Source organism: Natrix helvetica, assembly GCF_964273705.1.
Source record: "Natrix helvetica genome assembly, chromosome: 7".
NCBI lineage: Eukaryota > Metazoa > Chordata > Lepidosauria > Squamata > Natricidae > Natrix > Natrix helvetica.
The window spans coordinates 63,743,296-63,756,687 of record NC_138558.1 but is presented as its reverse complement, the minus strand read 5'-3'; the positions used below and the strand labels follow the sequence as shown (position 1 = coordinate 63,756,687).

Sequence of the window (13,392 nt, the reverse complement as noted above, 5' to 3'; positions counted from 1 at the left end):
CACTCATCATTCCTCGATTGTGTTGAACTTTTCCACTTTGGAATAGGAGTAATCTCACTGCAGTCATATACTAAAAAAAAGCTTCATGGTAGTTGCCTGTCCATTTAATCCTAAAAGAAGTTGTCTTTGGTCTTCAAAATCTGAATTATTTTATTCATCAATTCTTTTTTATCTTTTTCATCATATATTTTGTTAACATCTTTGTCTTCCGTTTGTTAATCTTGAAGCCTTCCAGTGCCCCAAATTCTTTTAATTTACTCATTAAAGTTCAATTCCCTTTAAAGCATGGGGGTCAAACTTGATCGCCTCATGTGATGTAGCGTGACGTTTTCACCTTTGCCGAGCTGGGGTGGGTGTGCCCTGTGCATGATGCATACGGCTTGCAGGCCGCCAGTTTGACACCCCTGCAAAAGTGTCTTCCAAAAAAAAAAAAGTCATCAAGTAAACAGAAGATTCTCAGTGCTGAATTATTTACTTGAATATTTATTACTTGTATGATCCCTGTTCACAAAAAGTTACATCACAATATATTCATTACTGGAATATATTTTAGCAGAGTCACATCAATATCTTTGGAATGTATCCATTTGTCAAAGCAGGACAAAAATCAGTTTTTTAAAAAAAATGTATATAGAGATCTTCAAAATCTAACATCCAAATCTCAAAACATGAGGCAAATAGTTAACACACTCAATATTTAAAAGACAAGAAAATGTAGTGATAGTTGTAAGAGAACTTTAAGACTTTTTGGAAACGAAATCAATTAGCCAACTATAAATGCTCACCATTTAATTTTATGTAATGGTTATTTTATATATATATTTTGTACTGAAAATTACGTGGCTCTATACTTGTTAACTTTCAACTGTTTCTCCATTGCTTTGGTCTTTATACGTTTACAGTGTATATTGTAAAATATAATGGATATGGAATTGGATAATAAATTTAAATTGTTGTGATGTTACACTTGTTTTCATATTCAAGGCTCAAAAATTCAAATACCTTTTAACAAAATATATGAAAACACATTTTGAAAAAAATATATTTAAGTGAGAGAGAGAGATTTCTGTTAATCTTTTCTGTGATGCCCGTCATTTAGCTAGAACTGATCATATACTTAAGTTATGCTGTTTGCTGCCATGATGCGGTTTCAGAATGAGTTGAAAAACCATTGAAAAGAGATTACTATATTAGTTTTGCCACATTTGTATCAACTCTGTTCGTTTTGATTTAAATATTTCTTAACTGATCTGCATTCTTGCACACTAACGCAGTGTAGGCAAGTACACAATACACAGTCAAATAAAAAGACCTAAGCTTCATTTCCACAAAACCAAAGCACACATTTAGACAAAATAAATCTTGCAGGATAAGGCAATGAGGGCGGAGACTGCTTTGGTTAATTGCTGCCTATGATCTAATTTAATTAAGAGTTGGAGAAAGAGGTGCTTGCTCTGAATTAATGAGTGCAAATCTAATTTTGATCCCGGGGGTTGTCCAGCACCACTTTAATTGATGCTCCATTCACCTATCAAATCAAAAGTTTCCTTCCTTTTCTAGGAATGCATCATTGTAGAATTGTGTTTTCAGTCTTGGCAACTTTAAGACGTGTGACTTCAATATCCGCTGGCTGGGGAATTCTGGGAGTTGAAGTCACACCTTACAATTGCCCTGGTTGAGAAATACTGCTCTACACTGCAATGCCAACGTACTTTCTTCCTCAAAGTGGAGTAGAGGTACATTGGTACAAAAATCCTACGTTGGTGTACGCTGCCATCACAACCTTGGCAACAAAGCCAGTATGTGCTATTGCTGTACATTACATTACATTCATACATAAAATGTACATAGTATTTGAATAACCTTCGTATCAATATTGATTCCTGATGACTGAACAAATTCCTGGAGTTTTCTTGGCATGATCTTTTGAAGTGCTTTTCCTTTGCCTCCTTCCTAGGAGAGAGAGAGACTGACCCAAGTCACCCAGCTGGCTTTGTGGCTAAGGCGGAATTAGAACTCATAGTATAACAGAGTAACAGAATAACCAAGTTGGAAGGGACCTTGGAGGTCTTCTAGTTCAACCTCCTGTCAGGCAGGAAACCCTACACCACTTCAGACAAATGGTTATCCAACATCTTCTTAAAACTTCCAGTGTTGGAACATTCACAACTTCTGGAGGCAAGTTGTGACACTGATTAATTGTGCTAACTGTCAGGAAGTTTCTCCTTAGTTCTAGGTTGCTTCTCTCTTTGATTAGTTTCCATCCCTTGTTTCTTATTCTTTGGTGCTTTGGAGAATAGATTGACTCCCTCTGTTTTGTAGCAACTGCTTAGATATTGGAACATTGCTATCAGGTCACCCTTAGTCCTTCTTTTCATTAAACTAGACATACCCAATTCCTCCAATCGTTCTTCATATGTTTTGGCCTCCAGCCCCCTAATCATCTTTGCTGCCCATCTTCCAGTTCCTTGCCTGTTACCTTAACCAGTACACCAAATTTGCTCTGATGCACTCCTGTAGCTCATTTTTAAAATTCCTGAGGCTGATACATTTTTTGTCCATTCTTCCCATAAATCAATGTTTTTCAAACCTGACAACTTTTAAGATGTGCAAACATCTTAACATCCTAAAATTCTAGAAATCCTGCTAGCCGGGCATTCAAGCCATTAGCAGCATGGTGGCTGGAAATTCTGGGAGTTGAAGTTCCCAGATCTGAAAATCGCCAAATTTGAAAAACACTAAAATAAAATTCTCAGGGTTTACACTTTAGTGACATTTGAAAACCTCTTAAGCAGTGGCGAGACTGAGAAATTGCAAGCCCTGTCTTATAACCACGGGTAAGAAGGAACCAATATGCCATATTGCCAATCTAGCAGAGGTGGGGAACTAACAGCCGTTTAATAACTTGTAGACTTCAACTCCCAGAATTCCTGAGCCAGTCATGTTGGCTCAGGAATTCTGGGAATTTAGGATAGAAGAGAGCTGGAAAGGACATTGGAGGTCTTCTAGTCCAACCTCCTGATCAAGCAGGAGAACCTATACTATTTTAGATAAGTGACTGTCTACACTCTTCCTAAAAACCTCCAGTGATGCAGCATCCACAACGTCCGGTGATAAGTTGTTCCACTGGTTAATTGTCCTCACTGACAGGAAGTTTCTCTTTAATTCCAGGTTGCTTCTCTTTTTGATTAGTTTCCAGCCATTATTTCTTATCCTGCCCTCTGGTGCTTTGTAGAATAATTTGACCCCTCCTCTTTATAGCAGCCCCTAAAATACTGCAATATTGCTATCATGTCATCCCTGATTCTTCTTTTCTTTGTCTTGCAATTTAATTTTGTGTACCATTTTAAAATTGTCTTGCAACTTAATTTTGTCTAACAATTTGTCTTGAAATTTAATTAGAATAACTTGCACCACTTAAATTCTTGAGGGCTTCGTTCAAATTTTGGCCCTCAAGTGTCCAGAAATAGCACCAAACAGTAGCAAGGAGGAGAAACAGCCAACAATTTATGCAGCTAGGGCCAGGTAAGGGTTGCTTAAATCAATAGGCCACTTTTGAGATGGGAGGACTTCAATTCCTAGAATTCCCCAACCAGCAGGAATTCTGGGAGCTGAAGTCCACCAGTCAAAACAGGCGTGCTGCAGAATGCTGGGAGTTAGAAATCCACCCACTTTAAAAGTAGCTGAGTTTAAGAAAGCCTTATTTAGTAGTCCAGCAGCCTATCTTCCTCACAGCCCACTGACCGCCCAAGGAAGCTCACGGGTCTCCCAGCAGGCAGCCTTTGTGTGGGAAGCCCCACCACCATCAAGGCTAAGAGTCCTTCCTCCCCACCATCACCATGAAGCCTTTTCAGAAACAAAATAGAATAACAGAATGTAATAGAATGACAGAAGGGACCTTGGAGGTCTTCTAGTCCAACCTCCTGCACAGGTAGAAAACTCTACGCCACTTCAGACAAATGGTTATCCAACATCATCTTAAAATTTCCAGTGTTGGAGCATTTACAACTTCTGGAGGCAAGTTGTTCCACTGATTAATTGTTCTAACTGTCAGGAAATTTCTCCTTAGTTCTAAGTTGCTTCTCACCTTGATTACTTTCCACCCATTGCTTCTTGTCCTGCCTTCAGGTTCCTTGGAGAATAGCTTCACTCCCTCTTGTTTATGGCAGCCCTTGAGATATTGGAATACTGCTATCATGTCTCCCCTAGTCCTTCTTTTCACTAAACTAAACATACCCAGTTCCTGCAACCATTCTTCATGTTTTAGCCTCGTCTTCTAATCATCTTCCTTGCTCTTCTCTGCACTCTTTTTAGAATCTCCACATCTTTTTTATATTGTGGTGACCAAAACTGAATGCAGTATTCCAAGTGTGGCCTTACCAAGGCTTTATAAAGTGGTATTAACACTTCACGTCATCTTGATTCTATCCAGGGCCGGATTTAGATGAAAAGAGGCCCTAGGCTATTCCACTTATAGGGCCCTTTGACCTCCCATTTTTAAGTTTGTAAATTACATGAGAGATAATAAAATACATCATTACTGTGATATATATCAATATATTAAATGAAACATGTTGTAATTGGTACTAACCTTTATAAAAAATGTGGCACGGATAAATAAAAGGCCCCTCTTGATCTTGAGGCCCTAGGCTGAAGCCTAGTTAGCCTATAGGAAAATCCGGTCCTGATTCTATCCCTCTGTTTATGTAGCCTAGAACTGTGGAATGGAATGGAATAGAATAGGAAAGGAATGGAATAGAATATGAAATGAATAGAATAGGAAATTAATAGAGAATAGAATAGAATAGAATTCTTTATTGGCCAAGTGTTATTGGACACATAAGGAATTTGTCTTTGGTGCATTATGTGTATTTATGCTCCTTTTTATCCCTTATTGAAGTGCACAAGTCATAAAAGGGCTGTGGTTCGCCACTCCAAAGGAATCAGAAGAGAGCACATAGGATAGCAAGAGAGCAATGGGGGGGGGGGGGGGTAAAGGGGGAGTGGAGAGAGAAGGACTCGAAGCTGACGCCTAGTAACGCGCCTCTCTACCCTTCCCCCTCTCGCTGTCAAAGCCTCTTCCGGAACGCTTCCACGTCTGTCACGTGACCGAAGCCGGAAGTTCGGCCGGGATGGAGAAGGCGGGACTTTAGAGCCTGGGAGGGGACCGAGCTTCCCGGGAGCGGCGGAGGCTGCAAGGGAGACCCGTCCGGGCGCCGGGTAAGAAAGGGAGACGGCGGGGAAGGTCGTTCGGTAACGCGCTGCTTCCGCCGTCGTTTTTCTCTCTTCTTCCTGTAAGAACGGCCGGATCAGGAGCCTTTAAAACTCCGGCCGGCCGCTGGATGGAGCACGAATCCTCTTATCAATGGGAAAAACCGCTTGCTGTTTGCTGCCCTCCGGTGGTTGTCCGGAGTTTTGCACCCCGGGTCTTGCGTCCCTGGGCTTCGCTTTGCAGGGTCCTCCTTTCCCTGGGCTACTGTCAATGACTTGCTGGCTTTCTCCGTCTTTCGCCTAGTGTTTCCCAACCTTGTCAACTTGAAGATATCTGGACTTCAACTCCCAGAATTCCCCAGCCAGCATTCGCTGACTGGGGAATTCTGGGAGTTGAAGTCCAGACATCTTCAAGTTGAACAAGGTTGGGAAACACTCCCTTCCTTGCCTGTAATTCTTCATTGAAAGGGACGAGAAAGGAAAAGGGGTCCTTGTTGTTGGTTTTCCCCCCAAAAAGTGGAATGTAAATCGTGACTCAGTTTCCAGGGGGAAGCGGTAGTGACAAATAGGGTACAAATTGATAACATTGACAGCGCCTGTGATTAAACTTGGATTGATGGATTGTCCAGAGTGGCTGTGGGATCTGACCAGCATATAAATTTAATGGATGATGATGATGATTAATTGACCCATTTTGGGATTCTGACTATGTATCCAAAAATAAACTGACCAGATGAATTGAATTCACACAATAAAAGCCTTCTCCAGAGTGGACCCAATCAGGCTTCCCATATTATGCAAATGCTGCTGCGATTTTAATTTATTTAATTTATTTTTATGAAATTTGTATGTCACACATCTCCCCTACAAGGTGATTCAGCTACATCTTTTATTGTCCAAGTGGAGCACTTTAACTACATTGTTTCCTAAGTATACATTGGTATCAAAGGTTTATCTCCTCCTCCTCTTGTATTAAACTTATATGCTGTTTCAGTCTCTATGAATAATTCCTTGCAAAATCATTCCTTATTTCAAGATTTTATGCCCGAAGTAACTCATACAATGTCAGGAGATATTTATGTGTTCCCAGACACCCCCTTTGGTGAAACTTGTCTCTTTCTGTCCTAGCTGGCTTTAAAAAGATTTTTAATTTCAAAACAAAATTGGAAGTTGGCATATACTACATAAAGCCTGTAAAGTAAATGTGATGTAAAGCATCAGTCTGTAATTCCTTATTTATTTGCAAGGGTGTTTTGGACTCCAGAAAATTCCCAGTAACTAAGTAGATAACATAGAGCATTTCATGTACATTTGAGTAAATTGATGTTTTGTGATGTGCCATTCTCTCTATGACAGCTCTTTTGCAATAGGCAAGTTGCTTCTGGCAGCTACGGTATTTTATGGCTGTGCCCATCAGGCTCAAAACAATTGCCTGCCCCTGCTTTTTGGGCCCATTAAATGGAAATGCTGTATGACTGTGTGATTCTTGTTTTAGAATCTTCATATGCATTTTGTACTTTCCATTTTTGTTCAGATATAGCAACATTTCATACTTTAAATGCTTACATAACTCTTTAGTAACTCTTTAGTAACTCTTTAGTAACTTAGGGATTAATTTAGTTCTGATTGTTCCGTGAAGTGGCCTGGGATTCATATAGAGTACCACTTTTGTGATATGTGTAAGTTTAATATGTCACATTTACTACTGCAATGATGTTAAATGTGTTTTGATTCATTGATAAATGAATCATTGCCTAAATACTATCAAAATACCATTATGAGCTAGTGTGGAAATAAACAACAATTTTTTTACGCAAGCTTTTGTTTAAAATACATTTTATCTCAAAAAATAAATATGAAAAAAATTGTGTTATCCATTTAGTAGGACAGATCCTTTATATATCTGAATAGCACAATGCAAATTTGTGAGTTATTTCTGTAGGCCCACCACATGTATTATATAATGGTTTACGGGCTACACTTGTTACAAAGCTAGAGGAACTAGGAATGATTCTGATGAGGCATGCAATACCTTTACCCTTTTTCTTACAGCTTGGAGAAAATGACGGCCATCAAGCATGCCTTACAGAGGGATATTTTCACTCCAAATGATGAGCGTTTACTGAGCATTGTTAACGTTTGCAAAGCGGGGAAAAAAAAGAGAAACTGTTTCTTATGTGCTACAGGTATGTAGATTTTAAATAATAGATAAAATTTGTCTTTAGTTCATTGGATTGTGATGTATGCTAGGATAACTTAATTTAGGAATAATGTTTTGTTTGTTACCAGCTACACCCCATGTGTGATATAGATGATTATATACCATGTTCATTGGTAACACTAAATAAAACAGAACAGCTTGAATTTTCTTTTAGAAGAAGCCATTGTACATTGCTACATATTACCCAAAAAGGTTTTGCTATAAAGCTTTAGATCTTATGATCAATGACTGAAAGATATCTAAGGGGAAGTTTCCAAAAGCTGGGATATTTGTCTTTATTAATGATAGAAAGCATCTTGTATATAAAAAAACTGAATGAGCAATTCATAGCTGAATTCACAAACATGCGATGAAAATAATGTTTAGAGGCCAATTATATGTTGTGAATCCTCACTCCCAGTTTTACTGGCATGGAGGCGATTTACTGATTATCTGCCACCAACTTATCGACTCTTAGTTTGCTCCCATTCCAGAGAAAACTCTCAACCGTTTTGTAGTTAGAGGTTTTACATTATTTATTTCTGCACGTTTTGGGGTTAAAACACTCTGGTGGTCCACATTGGCCATCTAGTTTGTTCTCATTGTTACTTTTGAATGGATGATTATGAAATACTTGTTAACCTGAGGATGTTTCAGAGAGCCTCTTGCTTGATTTAATCCTCAGAGTAATTTTTTCTGCCTTGTCCATTATGAATGACTTTGTACACATTCTGGAAGCTTTACTTTTCCTTTAAAGCAACTTGGGGAAAGTATGTGTTTAAATGCTGATTTTGCTCCCCCCCCCCAATATATTTGTGGGGAAATGTGTATTTTCTTAAGAGCATAACCAGCTATTGTCTTTAAACAGTGACAACTGAACGCCCAGTGCAGGTGAAGGTGATCAAGGTGAAAAAATCTGATAAAGGTGATTTCTACAAGAGGCAGATTGCATGGGAGCTTCGGGATCTTACTGTTGTTGACGCCAAGGATGCCATCAAAGTATGTCTGAAATACAACGTTCCATTGTACAAAGCATAAGTAGACTTTTCACCTGAATATATTGTTATGCTTTTATCATTTCATCGTAGAGCCCTGGTGGCACAGTGGTTAGAATGTATATTGCAGGCAGGCTCTGCCCACAGCCAGGAGTTCGATCCTGGCCAGCTCAAAGTTGACTCAGCCTTCCATCTTTCCAAGGTTGGGTTGGACTAGATAACCTACAAGGTCACTTCCAACTCTGCTAATCTGTTAAAAGGTTGATAAAATGAGGACCCAGATTCTTGGGGGCAATATGAAGCGGTATGTTGCTATTTGATGATCATTAGAAATCAGGGTTACTGTTTTGCATACTTACCTGGGAATGTGTCCAAGTGAACTTGGTAATATTTACTTATATGGACCAGGCTGCATCCTTAATTTCTAGAGAAATCTACGCGCTAGGTCAGAGATGGTGAACCTATGGCATGTGTGCCGGTATGCGAGCCGTCGCCCCAACTATGCTCCACCGAGCATGCATGCGTGCCTCCCACCGGCCAGCTGATTATCTGGTGTTTCAGCACGTGTTGTTTAATCAAAATGGAGTTAAAACACTATACAAGCCATCGAGAATATAACTATATACATCCAACAGGAGCAGGAAATGCCTCACAGGAACAGATAGAGGTAAATCCTAGAGAGGCAGGAAATACATCACTGAACAATGGAGATGAATGCTAGAGAGGAATAAAGCTGCATACAAGGCAGACATAACACCTTTAACAGTGTAGGCATGCATGGGGGCAGGGGGATAATGCCCCCCCCGTGCTAGGCCCAAAATGGGGTGCAGAGAGATCGCGCATGCATGTGTGTGTTTGGGGGGGTCACATGCACAGGGGGCGGGGGGTCGTGCGTATTGTATTATGGGTGTGGGCACACATGCGCTGACATGTGTACGCATGCTTTTGGCACATGACAAAACGGTTAGCCACATCACTTCTCTAGGTGCACTTTTGCTCTATAGCCTGGCCTATGTCATCTTTAAATTTGTCTGCAAATGTGTTGCTTAAGAAGAGTGTATGATAGTTGTCATTTGTGTCATTTCTGTTTTTCAGGAAAGCTCTGAGTTTGATCTGCATTTTGACAAAGTATACAAATGGGTTGCTAGCAGCATAGCAGAAAAGAATATTTTTATTTCGTGTATTTGGAAACTCAATCAGCGGTATATAAGAAAGAAGATTGACTTCATCAATGTTAGTTCTCAGCTTCTGGAAGGTAAAGATTTCAGCTGAATCCTTGCTATGCTGTTTCTAAATTTAGTATTGTAATTAGAAAATTCATATTGTCGCTCTTATTTTTCTTATCTCTAATATAAGTAGCTTTTTTGACTTTCAAGTGTCGTTCAACTTGACTCTGATCCTGTATTCAGAACGTGAAATAATTTCAGTGGAGGTTTACATTCTTTGTCACTTTCATAATATTCAAACTTTATTCATTTGGTATAATAAATAGATTTCTGAATTAGAATCTATGAAAGTTAATTCCCCAAAACTACCTAGTCTCAGCCTGATCCAACTTCAATCTTAACCAAATCTTTGCTATTCCAGTTCACTTATATCAGGGAATGAACCTTTGCTACTTTTACATAACACATCTTCCCCTTAATTATGACTTTTATGTGAATCTATGCATGTAACTTTAGACCATAAAATTATATATGAAACCTTTTTTCTTGTGTATTCTATTGGAGGGAAATCCTACCTATATGCAGTATGAGTTGTATCATTTATGTCTTGGGAATTTGGTTATGATGCCACTTATGTAAGATCTAAGTCAGGGGTGTCCAAACTTGGCAACTTTAAGACTTGTGGACTTCAACTTTCAGAATTCCCCAGCCAGCTCTGCTGGCTGGGGAATTCTGAGAGTTGAAGTCCACAAGTCTTAAAGTTGCCAAGTTTGGACACCCCTGATCTAAGTCAAACGCCATGGTGTAGACCTGTTCGGCTAGTAGGTTTGGGAGATTTTTAGCAAATTAAATACCGCACTTAAAACAACTTATCAGATCTGCTTTGTAATACACCCAGGTTGTCAGGCTTAACCTGTTTCCTCTCACAATAACTGAACACAATTTTGTTGTCGTGAGGGTAGTCTTAATTACTAAACATCTAAGCTGGTGTAATCTTAAACTTCATAACAATTCATATGATCACCCAGGAGTCACAACATAGCTGCAAAGAAACGTGCTTTGTAGTTTGTTTTAAAGTTTTTCTAAGTTTTCAAAAAGTTTGTAACAGATGACAAATTGTTGCCATTTTTATGAAAGGAAAAAATTGTGTTGGTTGACTGCTTAGCTAATATTCTTTGCTTCTTCTCCTCTGCTTTTCTCACACTTTCACTTCTCCAGAGCTACCTAAAGTCGCCGAAGGTGCGTAACACCTTTTCCTCCTGTATTTTTTTTTCTGTGTAACTTCACTCAGTTGCTTTTGCTCTGAAATTGTGTGCAACGCTTCATTAAGCAGATATTTCGTTCAGGTTTTTGTCGGAAACCTGCAAATACAGATAAAAATATTAGTCAGATTTTTTAAACAACGAGCAGTTGAATGGAATTTAAATACGAAGACAGAGTGCCAAACTCAATAACTTAAATGCTTTTTGATGAGAGTTTTCAGAATCTGCCCTTTCAGTACAATTTAGTTCAACATTGAATTGACTTTTTGAGTAAGTTAAGACTAAGCTTTTGGTGGAAAGTTTGGTTAAGAAGTAAATAAGTATTTGATTCTTTGTTCATCCAAAGTCGCTTGAAACTCAATATTTTGCTCAGAATCTCTAAACAGACCACTTTAATCATTATTGGTGCTAAAAGCATCATAAATGATTTGTTTGTATGTCTTAAATATATTCTACCCGCACATCCTACACTTAAGTTACTATATTAAACCAGAGCACACAAAATTGGAAATAAATTTTTTTGAACTGACTTGAGTTTACTTTTGACTAGAATTGCCTAGAATGGAACACACACACAGGGAAGGGGGAATGAAAACTAGTATGGTATATTATTGATTAAAATTGAAAAACATAGAGACCCTGGTTCTCGTTTTTCCTTAGACATGGGTGATTTTGGGGGGCTAGACATCCAAGCCTAGATGTAATAAAAAGACCAGCATGGTAGATTGTGATCCATAACATTTAGCTATGAGTAGAGTAGAGAATTTTAGGAACATTTTGAGATTCAGATGGTTCTCTTTTGGGCTATTTTCATTGAGTCAAAGCAGCTAGTCAGTTTGGACTAGCTTTTGCAAATTCAACATTATACACATTTTTGTTAATTTTGCTGAAGAAACTGATGTATTCTTGGCATTCATTTTTGAATATGAAACTCTGTTTTAGTTTACTGAACTTAGTGGTTCTGGATTACTTTATCTGTTTTGCCTTCGGAAATGGCCACTAAAATGAGGAACACTTTAATTGGATCTTGAGATCATGTCATATTCCACATGTATTTATGCAATTATGCTTCTAATGTTAGGAAAAAAGCTTTATACTGAAGTCTATTCCTGGTGAAGCTAATCATGGAATCATCCAAATACATACTCAATTTGTTGACTTGTTGCCAATGTGGTATTTGCATGTAGTATATCAACGTTCCCCAGTCTTTCCAGCTTTATGGTCCAAATGGAGTAGTTATTTGTTTTGTAGTGGTCTCCAGTGTTTTTTCACAATCCCTTAAATAAAAGTTATTATAAATAGCTCTTTCCATAGATAAGCTCAGAAATTAGCTAACATATATTCTACAATCAGATGTGATGTAATGAACTTAAAATGTCACTGACATATATTTCCTAGCAGTGTTTTTTTTAACTCTGGGAAACAAGAGAAATATTAGAAATTGTGCTTTAGTAATATCCAGAGTGCCACGGGTTTCTCAGCCATTTACTTAAATAAATGAGCTGAAAGCCATCCTACAAGTTCTAATATACAGGTTCAACTAGGCTTAGCCTAGCTCACCTCTTTAAAATTGAGCAAGATATAATTGCAGAACAGTGTGATTGCTTGCTAAAATAACAAGTCTCGTGGAAGTCTCATTTGCATACATGGTAAAATTCTAAGGACAACACTGACAGAAAGGCCTCAATTTACAAGTAATTAAGCCTGAAATGTCATTCATCACTTGTGACAACCATTTTTGTAGTGGTTGTTAAGCGAACCCATTGTTCGCCATGGGTTGGTTTTTACTGTAAACTGGAAGTAAACATCAGTTTCCAGCAACACTGTCATAAATTGTAACCATGGGGCACCGCAAACAGCCGTAAACACGAGCTGATCTTCAAAATGTGGTCAGGTGACGACGGGGTGGCGAGTGGGGTTGAGACAGATGTTGGAACTTTGAATCTGGGTCATAAATTCCTGTTTCAGAGTCTTATCTTTGGATGGTCTCTGAGCGATCGGTTGTAAGTCAAGGGCTAGAGGCAAGGCAGTGGTGGGTTGCAGGCAGTACCCCACCATGGGTGTACCGGTGCCTGTCCGGAGCACCAGGTACTGTTCTGGTACGGTGCTCCGGAAGGCCCACCTGCCCGCCCGTCGTCCTTACCTGTATTTGAACTTTTTGGCGCTTTCGCGCACGGCGCATATGGCTGGACGCATGCTCACTCTGCACACGTTCATGTGGTGGACACTGGGCCTCATTGCACCATATCTTGGTTGCAGCGGGATCCGAAATCCACCACTAGGGCAAAGGGACAGACAGTGCAATGAGAAAGAAAAGCAACAGTGATACATGAGAAATACCTTTAGTAAATGAAAGCTAGAAAAGTTACATTTGAACCCTTCCGAGTCTTTCCTAAAAGGGGCAGCGTGAAAAGTGGGACAACAAATGCAAACTTGGAGAGGCAGTAAATCTGGAACAGGGCTTTTCAAACTTTAAGAAGTGTGGATTTCAACTCCCAGAATTCCCCAGTCAGCATTTCCCCCAGTAGGCATTCTCAGGAATGACCCTCCCTAGTTCT

The 13,392-nt window shown here is 39.1% G+C and overlaps 1 protein-coding gene across 5 annotated transcripts in view; it reads left to right on the top strand.

Annotated features, from left to right (window-relative positions):
* Positions 1-5,083: 5,083 nt before the first annotated feature.
* The window catches only part of EXOC1 (exocyst complex component 1), a 44,981-nt gene continuing 36,672 nt past the window's right edge, over positions 5,084-13,392 (top strand). For all 5 annotated transcript variants that reach the window (XR_014175882.1, XM_081959446.1, XM_081959445.1 and 2 more), the window contains exons 1-4: positions 5,084-5,220; positions 7,264-7,397; positions 8,280-8,410; positions 9,502-9,661. Coding sequence is in view for 4 of the 5 variants with exons in the window: in XM_081959446.1 (XP_081815572.1) it covers positions 7,274-7,397; positions 8,280-8,410; positions 9,502-9,661 (415 nt within the window). In the remaining variant the exon portion in view is untranslated. The remainder of the gene's footprint in view (positions 5,221-7,263; positions 7,398-8,279; positions 8,411-9,501; positions 9,662-13,392) is intronic.